Source organism: Numenius arquata, chromosome Z, assembly GCF_964106895.1.
Source record: "Numenius arquata chromosome Z, bNumArq3.hap1.1, whole genome shotgun sequence".
In the NCBI taxonomy this organism is placed as follows: Eukaryota; Metazoa; Chordata; class Aves; order Charadriiformes; family Scolopacidae; genus Numenius; species Numenius arquata.
In genome coordinates, this window is record NC_133616.1 from 44,391,082 (window position 1) to 44,405,708 (window position 14,627).

At 39.5% G+C, this 14,627-nt stretch overlaps 1 protein-coding gene across 4 annotated transcripts in view; it reads left to right on the plus strand.

Annotated features, from left to right (window-relative positions):
* NTRK2 (neurotrophic receptor tyrosine kinase 2) overlaps nucleotides 1–6,141 on the plus strand; it is a 208,114-nt gene extending 201,973 nt beyond the window's left edge. For all 4 annotated transcript variants that reach the window (XM_074166921.1, XM_074166919.1, XM_074166920.1 and 1 more), the window contains 2 exons: nucleotides 4,894–5,052; nucleotides 5,956–6,141. In XM_074166921.1, coding sequence (XP_074023022.1) covers nucleotides 4,894–5,052; nucleotides 5,956–6,141 — 345 coding nt within the window. The remainder of the gene's footprint in view (nucleotides 1–4,893; nucleotides 5,053–5,955) is intronic.
* Nucleotides 6,142–14,627: the final 8,486 nt, after the last annotated feature.

Sequence of the window (14,627 nt, forward strand, 5' to 3'; positions counted from 1 at the left end):
ATACCCTCAGCACCGCAGCCCCTAGTGATGCTGTGGTAAGACTCGGTTGCAGCTGGCATGCATTGCAGAAGCATGGCCAATCATTCAGCCCTCCCTTTTCATGGTATAAATGAGTAAGGCATAAACTTGCTGTGAAGTGGTTGAGTGGTCATCTTAGCAACATTATTTCTTGTGCCTTTCCTAGCCCATGGCTCCCATCTTATCTGTGCAGCCACACATACAGCCTGTTTCTTCCGTATCTCTGTAGGCTGGCTTCCCCCAGTTCCAGCCACAGCCTCCTGTTCCCAGCAGGAGCACAAGGCTTCATTTGCTCATTGTTTGTAAGAGATCATATCTATCTGCTCACAAACATCAGTCAACAGGGCACTGGTTTCCCATGGCAGTTGGGCAGTAGAAGTTGAAACAGTGACCAGGGCAGGGTATCAGTAGATGCCTTTTTAGTTGGCGTAGGGAAATTGCAGTGATTGGCTGCCTTCAGCTTGATGACAATGAGCTGAGGGCTCATCTCTGTAGCAGTAATATTAATGTGCAAGAAAGCTGGGTTTACATTCAATGGGTGGATGGGCAGGTGGATGCATGCAGACCCTTGGGCAACAAAAAGACAGCTTCCACAGAATTTCATACCATAGGCCTGGATTCCTTCTTATAACCAAAATTTCTGCATTAGACAAGCCTCACTATTTCCTAGTGCCTGTGAAGCTGGGTATGGAACATACGAAATCAGAAATTGAACAAACTTTAGCAAACTCTAGGATTAGAGCCTGCTTCAAGGCTAAGACGTGGTGCTACTACAGCAATCCTTGAAGCTTGACTTTTGCAAATAGATGAAAACAATGTTCAAGATTGACTTATCTGGCACCTTTCAAAGGGCTAAATTAATTTAAAAAATGAGTACTGAAAGTGGTGGCAAGTGGAATGACATTGTATTGTTGAAAGTGCAACATTTCACATAAGGAATAGTGTGGCGGTTTCCTTTTGGAAGTGCTGCTTTGGAGATCGTAGTTCACTGACCTGGCATAGCAGCCTCCTCCCTGTGGATAGTTTGCACATTGCAGAAGCAAATTCACCAGGCTTTCTGGTTTAGATTCTAGCCCAATATTGCTAGTAAAAACACCTATTGAACATAATACAAGGCTACGGCTGGGCTAGAGAGTGCTTCCTTTCATAAACTGACATTTGGAAGCAAGTACTTAAGTCCCAGAAAGGATCTGTAGAAGTGCAATTCTAAACAAAAATGAACCATCATAATGCGGCTGCTTTCAGCTAAGAATGAAGAAAATATACCCTAATTTATATCCATAAAATGGCCATTTTTGCAGCGTTTTTACTGCTACAGTATGGATTTTAAAGTGATAGCATATTAAGTTAAACTATAATGCTTTTAAAACTGTCATAACCTTAGCTAGATTGTATATAAAGGTGTTATTTACCTTCAACTGTAGCCTGCTTAGCACACAACCATTTTAAAAATTATTTGTATCAAGCAGCACTGCAATGACAGTTTTCATAGCAGGGACTTTATCCTGCAGAACGCTGATGATATCTGAGAGCTGTGTAATACTTGCATTTCTTATTAAAGCAAATGCAGAAGTGATCACTTTGAAGCACTCAGCACTTTTAAAGTTTGGTCAGTGTAATCATTTCTTCCTTCATTGGTCCTTCTTGGAAAACACCCCTTAGCCATGCTGAGAGTTTGGCAACAACAGCAAAAAGGCACTCCACCTCTCTTTACTGCTATTATGGCACAACTGCGGGTGCTTGGGCTCAACAGTCCAATAAAGATCGAAATAAGCTCACAACTGACTGGCAATTTGTTTCAGGCATCCTGTGAACAGTGGTGTCAAGTCCCCGGCTTCAGTTCAAGAAAGCTTTGAAGCATGTGCTTCATTTTAAGCATACACGTAACGCAGCCCTTAATGCTTTTCTGAGCTGAGTGAGTGTTGACTCAGTAACCACTGATCAGTAATAGAGAAGGAAATGTGCATTTAGAAAAAGTGCCTTTGGCCAAGCTCTGACCTGTGCTTTTGATGTGGCTGAACTGAAATCTGAGTTGAAACTGAAAGTACTCTTGGGCCATGGGTAGATGCTCACCCTGCCACAGGTGATGCTCAGTGTTGCACAGATATCCTGTCTTCACTGTAATGCCATCTGGCAAGAAGAACACCTCTTACAATACTTCTATTGATACTTTCCAAGGTATTAAATGTTACCTTCACAAAAAAACTGTGGCACTGGAAGTAACTGTGCCTAAAGTGACTGATACTGGCAATGATAGACATGGAGATACCTCAGGACTTCTCAGTCCTGGACAAATACTCTGCCCAGTGAAGTCTTTTGCCTTCAGGAACAGAAACGGACACAGCTCCAGGCAAAATGATGTGGAAATAACACCAAAGAACCCTGTGGCTTGTGCTTATCTGTAAATCGAATTCATGGTGTCTATACTGATGAGTCAGTCTTGTTATGACTGCAAAGAGAGACAGCTAGGTCTGTGATGTTACGGATCGGTTCATCACAGAGCCATCATTTGGAGGCAATTTATCATCATCACTCTAGGGGTGTGTCATTCATTTTACTGAATGACACTGGAAACAGCATAGAGTCCTACCACAAATACACTGTGGTTCTGTAGCAGGGAACCATGGGAAAAGAAGATTTGGAGAGTGTTGGTTTCTTTTTTTTTAATTGCTTTTTCAAGATCTCTTGATGTAAGTTGTGACAAATAAGAAAAAAAAGACACCTATTTTATCGTTTATTGCTTTCATTAATTTTTAAGAAATGAGTCAAAGAAATTGCTGAAAAGAACCACTAGCAGAGGCTGTAAGATGAGCAGATCTAAGAGCCATCTTAATATTTTATGAGACCAAAAGCTTCTCATTACGAACCATCTTTTAATGGCACTTGCCCTTTGTCTGGGTATATATGGCTGCATGTTTCTAAGGGACTAACTTTTCTGAAGTTTCTAAGGAAACGCCTCTCAAGATGGGAGTAAAAGTGGTGATTTGGAATTGTTTGGTTGCCATGTCAGTTTACGTTATGATAAGGTGGGAAACTGATCCTTTGTTTGCATCTCAGCCTGTTTGTTTGTCACTTCAAACTCTCCACATTGAGTGGCTTCTCACTCAAAGGTGATTGAAAATAGTGATGCATAGAGCCTTACAGCCAGACTGCCTGACAGAGGAGTAAACTGTAACACAGAGACTGATGGGCTGAATTGAGCAAAGCACTTAAAAATGTGTGTCCATTCTCTGTCCATGGAGTGCTCACATGTATGTTTTTAAATTAGGTGGAGATCCACAGGAGTTGGCCCTTTTAAATGGCTTTGAACCTGTGCACAGCAACCTGCATTGAGTCAGAAGCAAATCCACAATGTAGCCAGGAACTGAACTCAGGAGCCCTGCCTTTCATTCAGCATCCCTGCAAAAAATACTCCTCCATTTCTTGCGTGACATCTCCTGTAGGGAGCGGAGAAGAAGAGCCTAGTAATAGACTGAGTCTGTGGAAGTTTTGACATGACTTTCTGTTTTTTTTATGGAGTCAGTATCAAGCATTTACGTGTGGCAATGCATGGAACAGGGTTGAGCTCTCAGAGCCATAGCTGTGTTTTTGGTATGCTGCGCTACACTGAATTATTGACAAATATCTGGAAATGGATGTTCTGAATGATTTAGAAATAATGTGAACTCTTACTGAACTTCTATTGGGTTTTCCTTCCATTTGCTGTTTCAACATGAGAACAAGGAGGGCATTATTTATAACAACAAATGTAAAGTCCCACAAGGAGAAATGATATTTTGAATTGACAGAATCTTGAGAGTGCAAATATGGTTTCATAACTAAATACATTTTCAGTCAGGAAAATGAGAGTTAGTCAATAATGAAATGTCTTTAAAAAAGCTTTCCTTTTGTGTTGTTTTTTTTTTTTTAAACTTCCTTGGAAATATTTGCAGCTGTCTTGATAAAAAAGTAATCAGAATATTTATATATCACAGTATCTCAGCAATTACGCTATTTTAAAATAACTTGGGTGGATTTCTTTATTGATATGATCCAGTCAGAATGGGACATACCAGGAACAATAAATTGTTTAGAAATTGGAAATAAGAGATTTTTAAAAAAATTAAATTAAGGTTAGGAAACCTAATTTTAAGGAAGTATAGCATTCTGGGGAAAATGAAAAATGTTCTAAGGCATTCATTAGGTGAAAGATCCCATTCAGCACAAGCTAATTTGGGATAGGAGTCTATGTCTTACAAGTTGTTTATTATCAAGGCAATATATCCGAAGGACTGATTTTTTTTTTAAATCTGTGTAGGACTGGGTAGTTAATGTGGAACAAAATAATTTGATGCATTGACTTTGGAATTTATCAACAGAAAATAGCTTTGCTTTAATTCACTCAAAATCAGAGTATTAAACCATACAGATCCTGATCCTACCATGTCATGCAGTTAGATCACTGAGTCTTCATAGATTTGAGTTGATATCACTGAGTTCTTACGAGAATCAACACTGCAGATTTCATTTCATGAATCTTTTATAGTTTCCCGAGTGTTAAAATGGAGAGTAAAACTGGCCTAATTTAAAGTGGGTTGGTAGGCTAAATTAATTAATAATTTTATAGATCTTCGTGCTCCTTGGATAGGATGTGCCAAGTAAATGTTAGAGAGTTTGAACTTCAGAAACAATGTCTTTGGAGATTCTGTTGAGAAACCTATCATGGTAGTGATTGTTGCTGGGGAGAGAGGGGTTTGGACCATGAATCCCTAGTTGCTAAAAGCTCCTCAGATGGGGAAAAAAGAAACTATGGATTCTCTTCATTTAACGTCTTGATACTCTTTCTTGTGAAGGTCTGGAGGAATTATTTCTGACTCTTTAATTTGTTTTTCTCAGGTTGGGGGTCACACCATGCTGCCCATTCGTTGGATGCCTCCAGAGAGTATCATGTACAGGAAGTTCACCACAGAAAGCGATGTCTGGAGCCTGGGGGTTGTTTTATGGGAAATCTTTACCTATGGCAAACAGCCATGGTACCAGCTCTCTAACAACGAGGTGTGTGTAATACATTGTCAAACTGCAATGGGAGGGCTGGCACATTAACTATTGGTATAGCCTCTCTGGAGAAGGGACAGCGACAAATTTATTTAGTAATGGCAAAACCCCTGATATCAGGTATTCATGGTACTGTCATGAATTTCGTGGTTGAATTTCTTCCTTTTCAGCCTTTTCTCCTCAGGGTGGATGCAAGTTCTCCAACCAGAGCTATACCAGTTGGAATTTAGCTTTTTCCTTTGTATAAGATAGAGTCTGCTCTGGGTATTGAGAAAGACTATGAGGCAATGAAAAGGAGCTTAGATATCTCCTGAATGGGCTTTGTGTGATTTCAGTTCCATGTCATTCTTGTAATTGTTGCAAAGTGGTTGTCCAAAACCATTCTTGAATAGACTGAAGTAACCTGGAGATCTCTTCGTTTCCAGGCAGCTACAAGGAACCCCCTTCCAGAGATCAATCACAGTGATACTCATAAGTTTAAGGAGGGAGGGTGGGAGAGGTGCTAATGCTCTGTGTGAGTAGGGTGAAAACTTAGCCTCCTTCTAAGATGAGGTGAGTTTTTTAGATGGATAGAGAGAGGAGGTATGGGATTACTTCCTGGCCATCATTCTCTCAAGAGTGGAAGGGGCAACGTGGGTGAACTTGACATCAGTTGAAGATATTGCTCCTTACAGTGCAATTTTCTTCTGCAATACAGAAGCAACTTACAGTGAATTTTCCAGATTGCATCCTGCTGCTCATGCGTCTGCCTAGAAATGCAGCCCTTGGCAGGGTTGGCTGGGTGACTGCCACCAGTGAGTCTGCTGTGGCAATTATCAGTTAACTCCTCTATGGATGCATCCACCTCCCCCCCTGCCCTAGTTGGCATGAGTGTGCTGATCCTTTCCTTGTGATTTCTTGTAGGTGATTGAGTGCATCACTCAGGGCCGAGTCCTGCAGCGACCTCGCACATGCCCCAAGGAAGTGTATGACTTGATGTTGGGCTGCTGGCAACGGGAGCCTCACATGAGGCTCAACATCAAAGAAATCCATTCCCTCCTCCAGAACTTGGCCAAGGCATCTCCAGTCTACTTGGATATTTTAGGCTAAAGTCTCCTAGCATTTCTTCTTACGGGCTGCGGGAATGAATGTGTTCAACTGCCGCTGAACTCCATTAAAATGTGTTCTTAACTTTGACAGTATTTATGACAAAGTTGCGGAGAAGCTTTCAAAGGGCAAGCAATGTGCACTTCTCCATCTGTAGACACAGTATTGACTTTTTAGACATTACTGAGATGTATCTCCTCTCTCTCTCTCTTTCTCTCTCAGTTTCTATCATTTTTTTCTTCTCTCCTGTCTTTCTAATCAATTTGGCTTCTGCATTATTGTAACTCTGCATAGACAAAGGCCTTAAAAACCTGATCTGTTATATCAGCAGACTCTTCAGTTTGCCCACCACAACTAACAATGCCTTGTTGTATTCATGCCTTTGATGTGGATGAAAAAAGGGAAAAATATATTTGACTCGAACTTTGTGATTTCTGCTGTACAGCTACTGGGAGTTTCTATGGATTCACCTCAATTTTTTTGCTTCGGCACGTGGGTGGAAAAAGAAGACTGGTGTTCTCTACATGAAGCATATTCCTTGCAGAGATAAAGCCAGATGGAAAGAAGACTTGTGTGATACACTATCTGGAGGAACTAGGGGATCAGATGGCATCCAACGCCACAAAAAAAAAAAAAAAAACAAAAAACAAAAAACAAAAACTGAAACGATTTGATGGAAGGCAAGAGGGAGTTTAGCACTTTCCCTGAAGAGTCTTTCTGAGGACTAAAGGGATTGTTCAAGGAGGTGCTTTGCCAGCACCTTTCATTGCCAGATACAAGTAAAAGGGAAAAAGATGCTGCCTGCACTGCACACAATTATGTTACAACATGATAAACTAAACACATGCCCTTATTTGTTCTTCTGGTAGGATATTCTCATGCCACTGGTATAAAAATGTTCTCCAGCTAGTCTTTTTTAATAAAAGCTGAAGCTAGGCTTATTAATGTACAGTATTCATTTCAGGATCACGTGTTGAAGCTAAGGATTTTGATAAGATAGGACAAGCTATAGATGCTGGGGCAAGTGTATCTTATACTGCGCTTGTCCAGCAGCATATTCCTTCCTTCCGCAATCCTTTTTCTTTTTTTTTTCAACCGTGCAAGCAAAACTGCATGGTCTTTGTCAATTAATGCCCTTTGTGCAGAAACTGTCACTCATCTTGTAGTACATCCTAGTAGGCATAGCGAACTCATAACAATATAACTTATATTTCATTAGAAGGGGCTAATGGAGGACATTAGCCATGTTAAAATGCCTTTATAATGTTGCAGATACAATAGGCTGATATAACATGAATAATCTAAAGCATGGGGATCACTGGTTATATTTGAGCCATGGCAGGGGATAGACATCTCTAGAGAAAACAAATTACTCTGAGGTTATGGCTTACAATTCAGAGTGCAAAGACCCTGAGCTCAGCACCATGTTTGTGTTGGTAATAGTGCTGTTGTTACCTACATCCATTCTTTCTTAAATAATTTATTTTCAGTTGGATTGGCATTATATATGTACAACATTTGCATGGCCACTGTGCTGATGACAGCTGCATGGGCATACATGTTATTTTTCAAACCGGAAGTTGATGATTTCAAATTTAGAGTTAGGATTATTTTTAATATGAATTCTTACAAATGAAAACATACCTTACCTGTTCTCAAGACTTTTTCCTCCCTCTGTGAGGGGGCGTTACTGCAGCAAAAAAGTGATCTTTCTTTCTGTTTTCTCTTTTTGTTATTTCTTATTGATATGAGCCAGATCAAAATAATCCTTCATCTTTGTGTTGGGGATATTTTATTTAATAAATTAAGCATTTTATTTTTGTAAGTGTTCCCATAGCACATTTAATATATAATTTGCTTGCATATATTATTTATTGAGGCACTTTAGGTTTTTCCTGCAGAAGCTTTTAGAGCTAGTTCATAAAGATTCTGAATATTTTCAAAAGAAAACATTTCACTGCACAGTGATGAAGTTTTACCCTTCTCAATGTCGTTGAAAAGGCAGCGTTAGAAATAAATATGACAGTGTAACTATAAAGCCATACTCGGTATTTCTTTGATAAACTAGATGTTATTTCTTAACCGCTACTGAACTGGAAACACACAAAAAGCCAGAGGAAGATTCCTACAAAATGGGCCTTAAGATTTTATCTAGACTGTCTTGGAAGTTCACACAGAAAGCTAGATAAAGACTGATCATCCAGTGAAACCCATTTTCTTGAGAATCCAAATGTTGTGTTTTAAAAGAATTTGAAATTGATTTTCAAAATAACAGTCATGGAGAAGAAAGGTGTCAGAGGCCGCTCTTCCTGTGCAGTGGGAGGAAGCTGCAGGTGGTGGAGGGGGTGCTAAGTTTCTACCTGTTGTATTCTGTATTATTCTTATGAGCTGAAGAAAAAGGCATCTGAGATGCTTCTTCTATTGGAAAGCAGACTCCAGCCTGAAAGCAAACAGGTGGATTTTGCAAGCACTGAAAGAATGTATACCAAAAATAACCACAAAACCCTGAAATTGTACTTAGTGGCATCTTTTTGATTAACTAGTGAGACTATTAGAGTGATTTCAGAGAATAAATAGTCTTACAATGCATTGTGCAATAACATAGCAGTACATTAAACTTCTAAAGGACCAAATGTTCTACAGAACCACTGGTATGGATAACCATGACCTATATCATTAATGTTCTTGATAGTACATAAGATGTATAATCACAGTAGACAAGCTATAAACTGTAGCTATACATAGTTTGTGTTTGCTCATGAAAAGGTGGGTAAGTGTAGCAGAATGAGCAGAGAAGAGGACGAAATATGTTCAGATCACAATGAAGGGTGAGTATATGTGCATATTCATCACGCTTGCACTGTCAGCTCAATCGTGTACACTGAGTAAATATGACAATCAGGCTCATTTAAAAAGTCTTTCTTGATTGTGCTATGAACTGATCATATATATAATATATATTATATATGTGTGTTTGCATATGGCATATATATATACACACACATAGCATATACATGTATGCCTATGTCTGTTGTATTTTATTTATATATGTGCAGACATGCATGCACATTATGTATGGGCTGTGTGTATATGTATAAATTTACATACACCTACATTATTACAAACGATGATTAGAGTGCTATTAATAAATTGATAAAGTCTGCTGAGTAACCAAAATATTTTTTTTCTTTTGATATTTGTTTTTCTATGTTTGTAAGATTCAACTTTTTAACTGGTGTGCAGCAGAGGCAGTGCTAGAATGCCAGAGATATAACAACAAGCACTTTTTTTCCCCAGATGATTGCATAAAAATGTTTCTTCCATTCCCATCTCACTTGTTGATTTCTCACAATGAAAAGAACAGACGAGCTTCCAAGCTGGGAAAACAGAGTTTGTTTTACTGTCATTTCTGGGTTTGTGCTAATGTTGTTTTATTGTCCTAGAATAACAGTGCAGCTCCATTAGCATTTTATACTCATCTGCAGTAATGAAATAATTCCAAGAATGAGCTGGACTATTCAGACTGCAACACGACTTGTAGGACAATGAGAACGCCAAAATTCAGCAGTAATAATTGCAGCATTCGCCACCCTCTGTCCTTCACTCTCAATAGATGTGCAGAACTCAGAACTGGCCGTGAAGAGCAGATGCTTGTAAAGCAACAGCACCCCGTGATGCATGATGGAGTGTACCCTTTTAAAAAGGACTTAATTCATTTTGATTTGTAAAACAATATATCTATATATTGTCTACAGTTAAATAAGTAACTCATTTTTTCTTTTTCTTTCTTTTTCATCCTTTCTTTCTATTTTTTATCACTTTCCTTCCTTCTTTCTCATGTCTTTCCTTTTCTCCTCTTCCCTTCTTCTTTTCTCTTCCTTTCTTTCTCTCTTTCCCTCTCTTTCTCTTTGTACCCCTCCCCAACTTTCTGAGAGATTGTTTTTGTTGTGGTTGATGTAGACTTTAAAAAATACTTTAAAAAAAATTAAATAACCCAATAAAATAATTAGGTCACTGGATGACTAAGGTACAATGCATATGTGTTAGAACAAGTCTGTCTCTGGGTTGTTGCAGCCTGTAACTGAATTTCAAATACTGCTATAAAATGTGAGGGAGAGGAGTGGGGAGGGGCTGGGGAACTGATTGGGGTTTCTAATCAAAGATGAAGGTTTTGATAGCACAGGAAGTTGTATTTTCTTGTTGTGAGGGCTGGGATGAACCACCACTGCTTTGAATCAAGAGGTCCTTTAGAGCCTTAGTTAAAACACCTTTATTTGGGTGGGGTGGGGGAGTGTGCTATATTCATCACAAATATGAAGCAAAAAAAAAAAAAAAAAGTCTACATGTTGCAGGGAAAACACTGTGAATTTCACAATAGCAACCAAGTGACTATTTTGCCATCTTTTAAACATACGTCTCAGGAGAAGAAATGGGAAATGATGAGTGTGTTATTTTTCCGTCTATGCATTCTAGACCAGGTCTGTGGGGATATTTTGTTTGCTTGTAGAAGGTTCTGAGTGATGACCAGCTGGTATTTTATAAACACTGAATACTTTGGGCAAGGATAATAGAAGCTGCTAGTAGTAAGGCCATTTGATTGGAATATGTGAAAAAACGGAGATCAAATCAAATCTTTCCAGAGGCCTATATCTTGCAGCTTATATGTATCTTTCTGTAACTTAAAGAAAAGCAGCTAAGAATGTTTTATATACAAGTAATTTAATTCAACAATTGAATCACCAATAGAGAGAGAATCAATTAATTATGAAATATTTGTCCCAGCCCTGCTCTCCACCTATACTTTATGTATATATATTTCTAGATATCGCCCTTTTTGTCACTTAAGGTAAAGAGGAAGATATCTACATATGAATATAAATCTCTATATTGTCACCAAACTGTGACCTGGTGTGTAGAGCTATCTTTCTCCTTTCTTTTTCTTTTTTCAATGTGATGTCTCCATGGAAATATTTAGTGGTTCTTGTTTTGCAGTTTGTTATAACAGGTCATTGCTTTAAAAGTTTCATTGCATCTTGGCTGATTTCAAAGTGATGCCTAGGTATCAGTGTTAAAAGTTTTGTTTGTGAATCATGTGACCAGCTTCTCTCAACATGACATGGAAAGTCTCTTGTATTACAGTGTATTTAATAAAAACGATGTCTTACAATAAAAAATGTCATCCAAAAGAAAGATAAAATGATTACTTTAGAAAACTTAAAAATTTCATGGAGTGTTGTGTGCTGTTTTCTTTTGTTTGAATGTCTTTGTTTAGCTCCATTCTTTTTGAAAAGGATGAAATTAAGGTATAGTTTGGTATGCTTACAAACATGACATATTTGCACTCTAAAACTCTGAATTAAAAACCGGGTTGCTGAACTTGTAATTGATGAAAGAGGAGACCCATAATAATAGAGCAAAGGAATATCCAGTCTGAATGTGATGACAGACTATTCATTTTCCAAATGAAGATCCTATTTGAATACTTGTTCAGTTGGGGAGCTGGCTTGGCAAATACATGTTTGTCTTCTAGGAGGAACAAGCCCTCAGGTATTTTCTAGCGTTTTGCTAAAAGTGTCCCTCGAACGACAGCCCCATTAAAAATGCAGTTTGTTCTTTTTAAGTCATGTCAGTCTAGAATGAATATATTGTGAACAAATACAGCACTAAATCCAAGTCCTTGAAGAACTTAAGATTCAGAATGTAGAGGGCTTAGACATCCAAGGGAAGGTTCAGCAACTTGATTAAAGATCCCTCCACAAGCTATTGATCTACCAGGCCCTTCAAGGTTAGAATAAAACAATATGAGAGCCACTTTATGACTGTGTCTGCTTCCCTCTGCCAGGAGACCTCTCTGAGATTAGATGAGCTGGCTACAAGCATTCGAAAGGTCAAAGGAAAATAATCCACTGAGAAGAAGCTTCAGCATAGAGTTTGTCCAAAGGTGTGAAAATATACTTGAACCACACTGAAAAGATTGGTTGGCAGTTTGTGTTCATCCGATGACTTAGAACTGCCTAACCTGCTTTAATGGTAAAATCCCTATGCCTTCCAGACTTGGTGGGTTGTGCTACCATCCCGAAATGAAACACCTCTCTGCAGAGGACTGGTTGCAATGAAGTCTGGCAGCAGTGAGAGCAGAAACTCTCAGCGCCAAGCCTGCGTAAGCATCACCCTGCAGCACGAGCAACACGGACACCACAGCCCACACACCCTCCCCACCATTCCCTTTCCGCAGGAATTTTTATGTCCAGGGGCACATAGTGGCAGCAGGACTGGATGTTGCCACCCCTCGTGGCCGCTCTGCATCATGAGAGATGAAGCCAGATGAGCCAGCAGTGCCCATGGTCAGCCTCAACAGTACACTGAGTATTTTCGCAGCATTGCAACAGGGCAAGGTGGTTGTTCCTCTCCTGTGCAGCCCAGACCACCCCCGAGACTATAGTTTGAGCTTCATCTCCCCAGCAGCCTCCCACCTACCCATGGTGTCCCGTAACTCCTTCCCAGCTCATCCCAGCCTTCCTCAATGTGTTCTTGGGCAGGCAGGGGGTGTTGATACTTTGATACCCTTGCTCATCTCTGGTTGAGGAAGGAAGAGTTTTGTGTGTTTTCCTGTCTTTCCTACCTGGGCGCATGTGGCCCCACAGTGTGGCCCATGTCACAGAGCAGAAGCTCAACTTAAAAGGAATGACTGGTGCTATTTTTGTTGCTTTCTGTTCAGAGTTCAGGCTGCACAAGGGGCTTGCAGAAGACCCTTTAATGTGGCTGATGAGCTTCCCGATGCTCCAAAACTTGTCAGAGGAGGTGCACAATCAGCCGAGCCCCCTCCCATTTGCTGCTCAGCAACAGCCTGATACAGCCTCGCAGCAGCCAAAGACCCGTCCACTCATCCTGCGCCTGCCTTCCGCATAAAATCCACAGAGAGTTGTGAAATACCTAAAGGGCCAGGAGGGGATATGCAACACAAGTCCTGCGCCTCCTTCTGCTAAGGCTCGACAAACTTCCACAATTGATTTCAAGACGAAGGAGTCTTTGTGCTAAATGCTTCATGTAACTGGAAAATCAATCATCTTGATCACGGTATTATTATAAAAGTGATTCACAGTGCCTATTGATGACTCCCATTAGTATTTTTTAACGACTATAATAATTTATTTTTAAATCACTGAGAAAGATTATGTTACATAGAAGAATGATGGCCCTAGAAAGAATGAAAAAGAAGTCTTTGATGTCATTAGGACAGGGTCAGGCAGACTCTACTAAACCAGCTCACAGGTTAGTTTACAAAAGCAGCTTATTAAAATTTATCATAAACCATAAGTTCTGACAGGCAAGGCTTCATGCAAGAAAGAAAAATATTTGAAGTAATCGCCTGAAGAATCACCCAACTCATTTCCATGCTAAGAGCTCTGTGCTTCGACTTCTTGATGATGGTTTAATCTGCGCAACATGCAGATTTCCAGAGTTGAAGATTTTGGGGCATGGGTCTATTTTTATTAGTGATGCAATGAAAAATGCTAATAAAAAAGACTGTAAGCAGAACAAGAGAAGTATGGAAAACAATTGTTTTACTTTCTTGAGCTGGTAGTCACATCATACAAAAATATGTACTATCACAAATTGCCACAATTTGGGCTAAAACTCAACCTAGACCAGGCTGGATAACAAAGCACAGAACAGAAGAGCTTGTGCTCTTTCTGGCTGCGGTCTGTAATAAATGGTATGCAAGGAAAGAAGAGATGGATGGGAGATGATCAGAGAGTAGGTGAGAAAACCCTTGTTTAAAATGTGATGTAAATATTGAATGGATAGTTTTGTTGTCCTAGTGTCTGACCTTAAAGACAAATAAAACAGACACTTGACAGATTATTTACACATATTTTGAGCACTTCCCATACAGAAGAAGGTGTTTCTATGCCTAGCGGTGCTTTGTTATACAATGACTGCTAGTCTCATGGAAAGTCCAGGTCTGCCACTCTATTATCCTGATTTTTGCATTGTATTTTTTTTTCTGAAACATTTTGTTTAAATACTCAAAGACTGATATGCTGTTCAGTGTGTCACAGCATTGGCAGAAGTGGCTCCAGGGTTAATTAATCTGAGTTTGCCAGCTAGCCCAGTTAGAAACTGTTGGGAATTAATAAGTAATTTATTGGCGATTAGCAGAAAATGGGAATATTGACACAAGGTTACTCCAAGGGCAGGTTCCTGCCGGGGTAACCAAGTCCTTCTCTGGCATGTTGGGGCTGCAACAGGAACGCCAAGGCATTTAGCACCTTCTCGTTTACAGTCTGGAACCAATTTACAACTGGTTTGTGATAGCTGATCAAAGGGGAAAAAAAAATAAATATCTCTAGAGCACCTTTCTGTATGCACTTCTAAGCCAGTGCTACCAGGCCTGGTCCTGGCTAACATTTAAACTTAACTTTAACATTAAATTTAACATTAAATTTAACTTTTCTTCCCCAGCATGCATTAACAGGGCAAAGCCT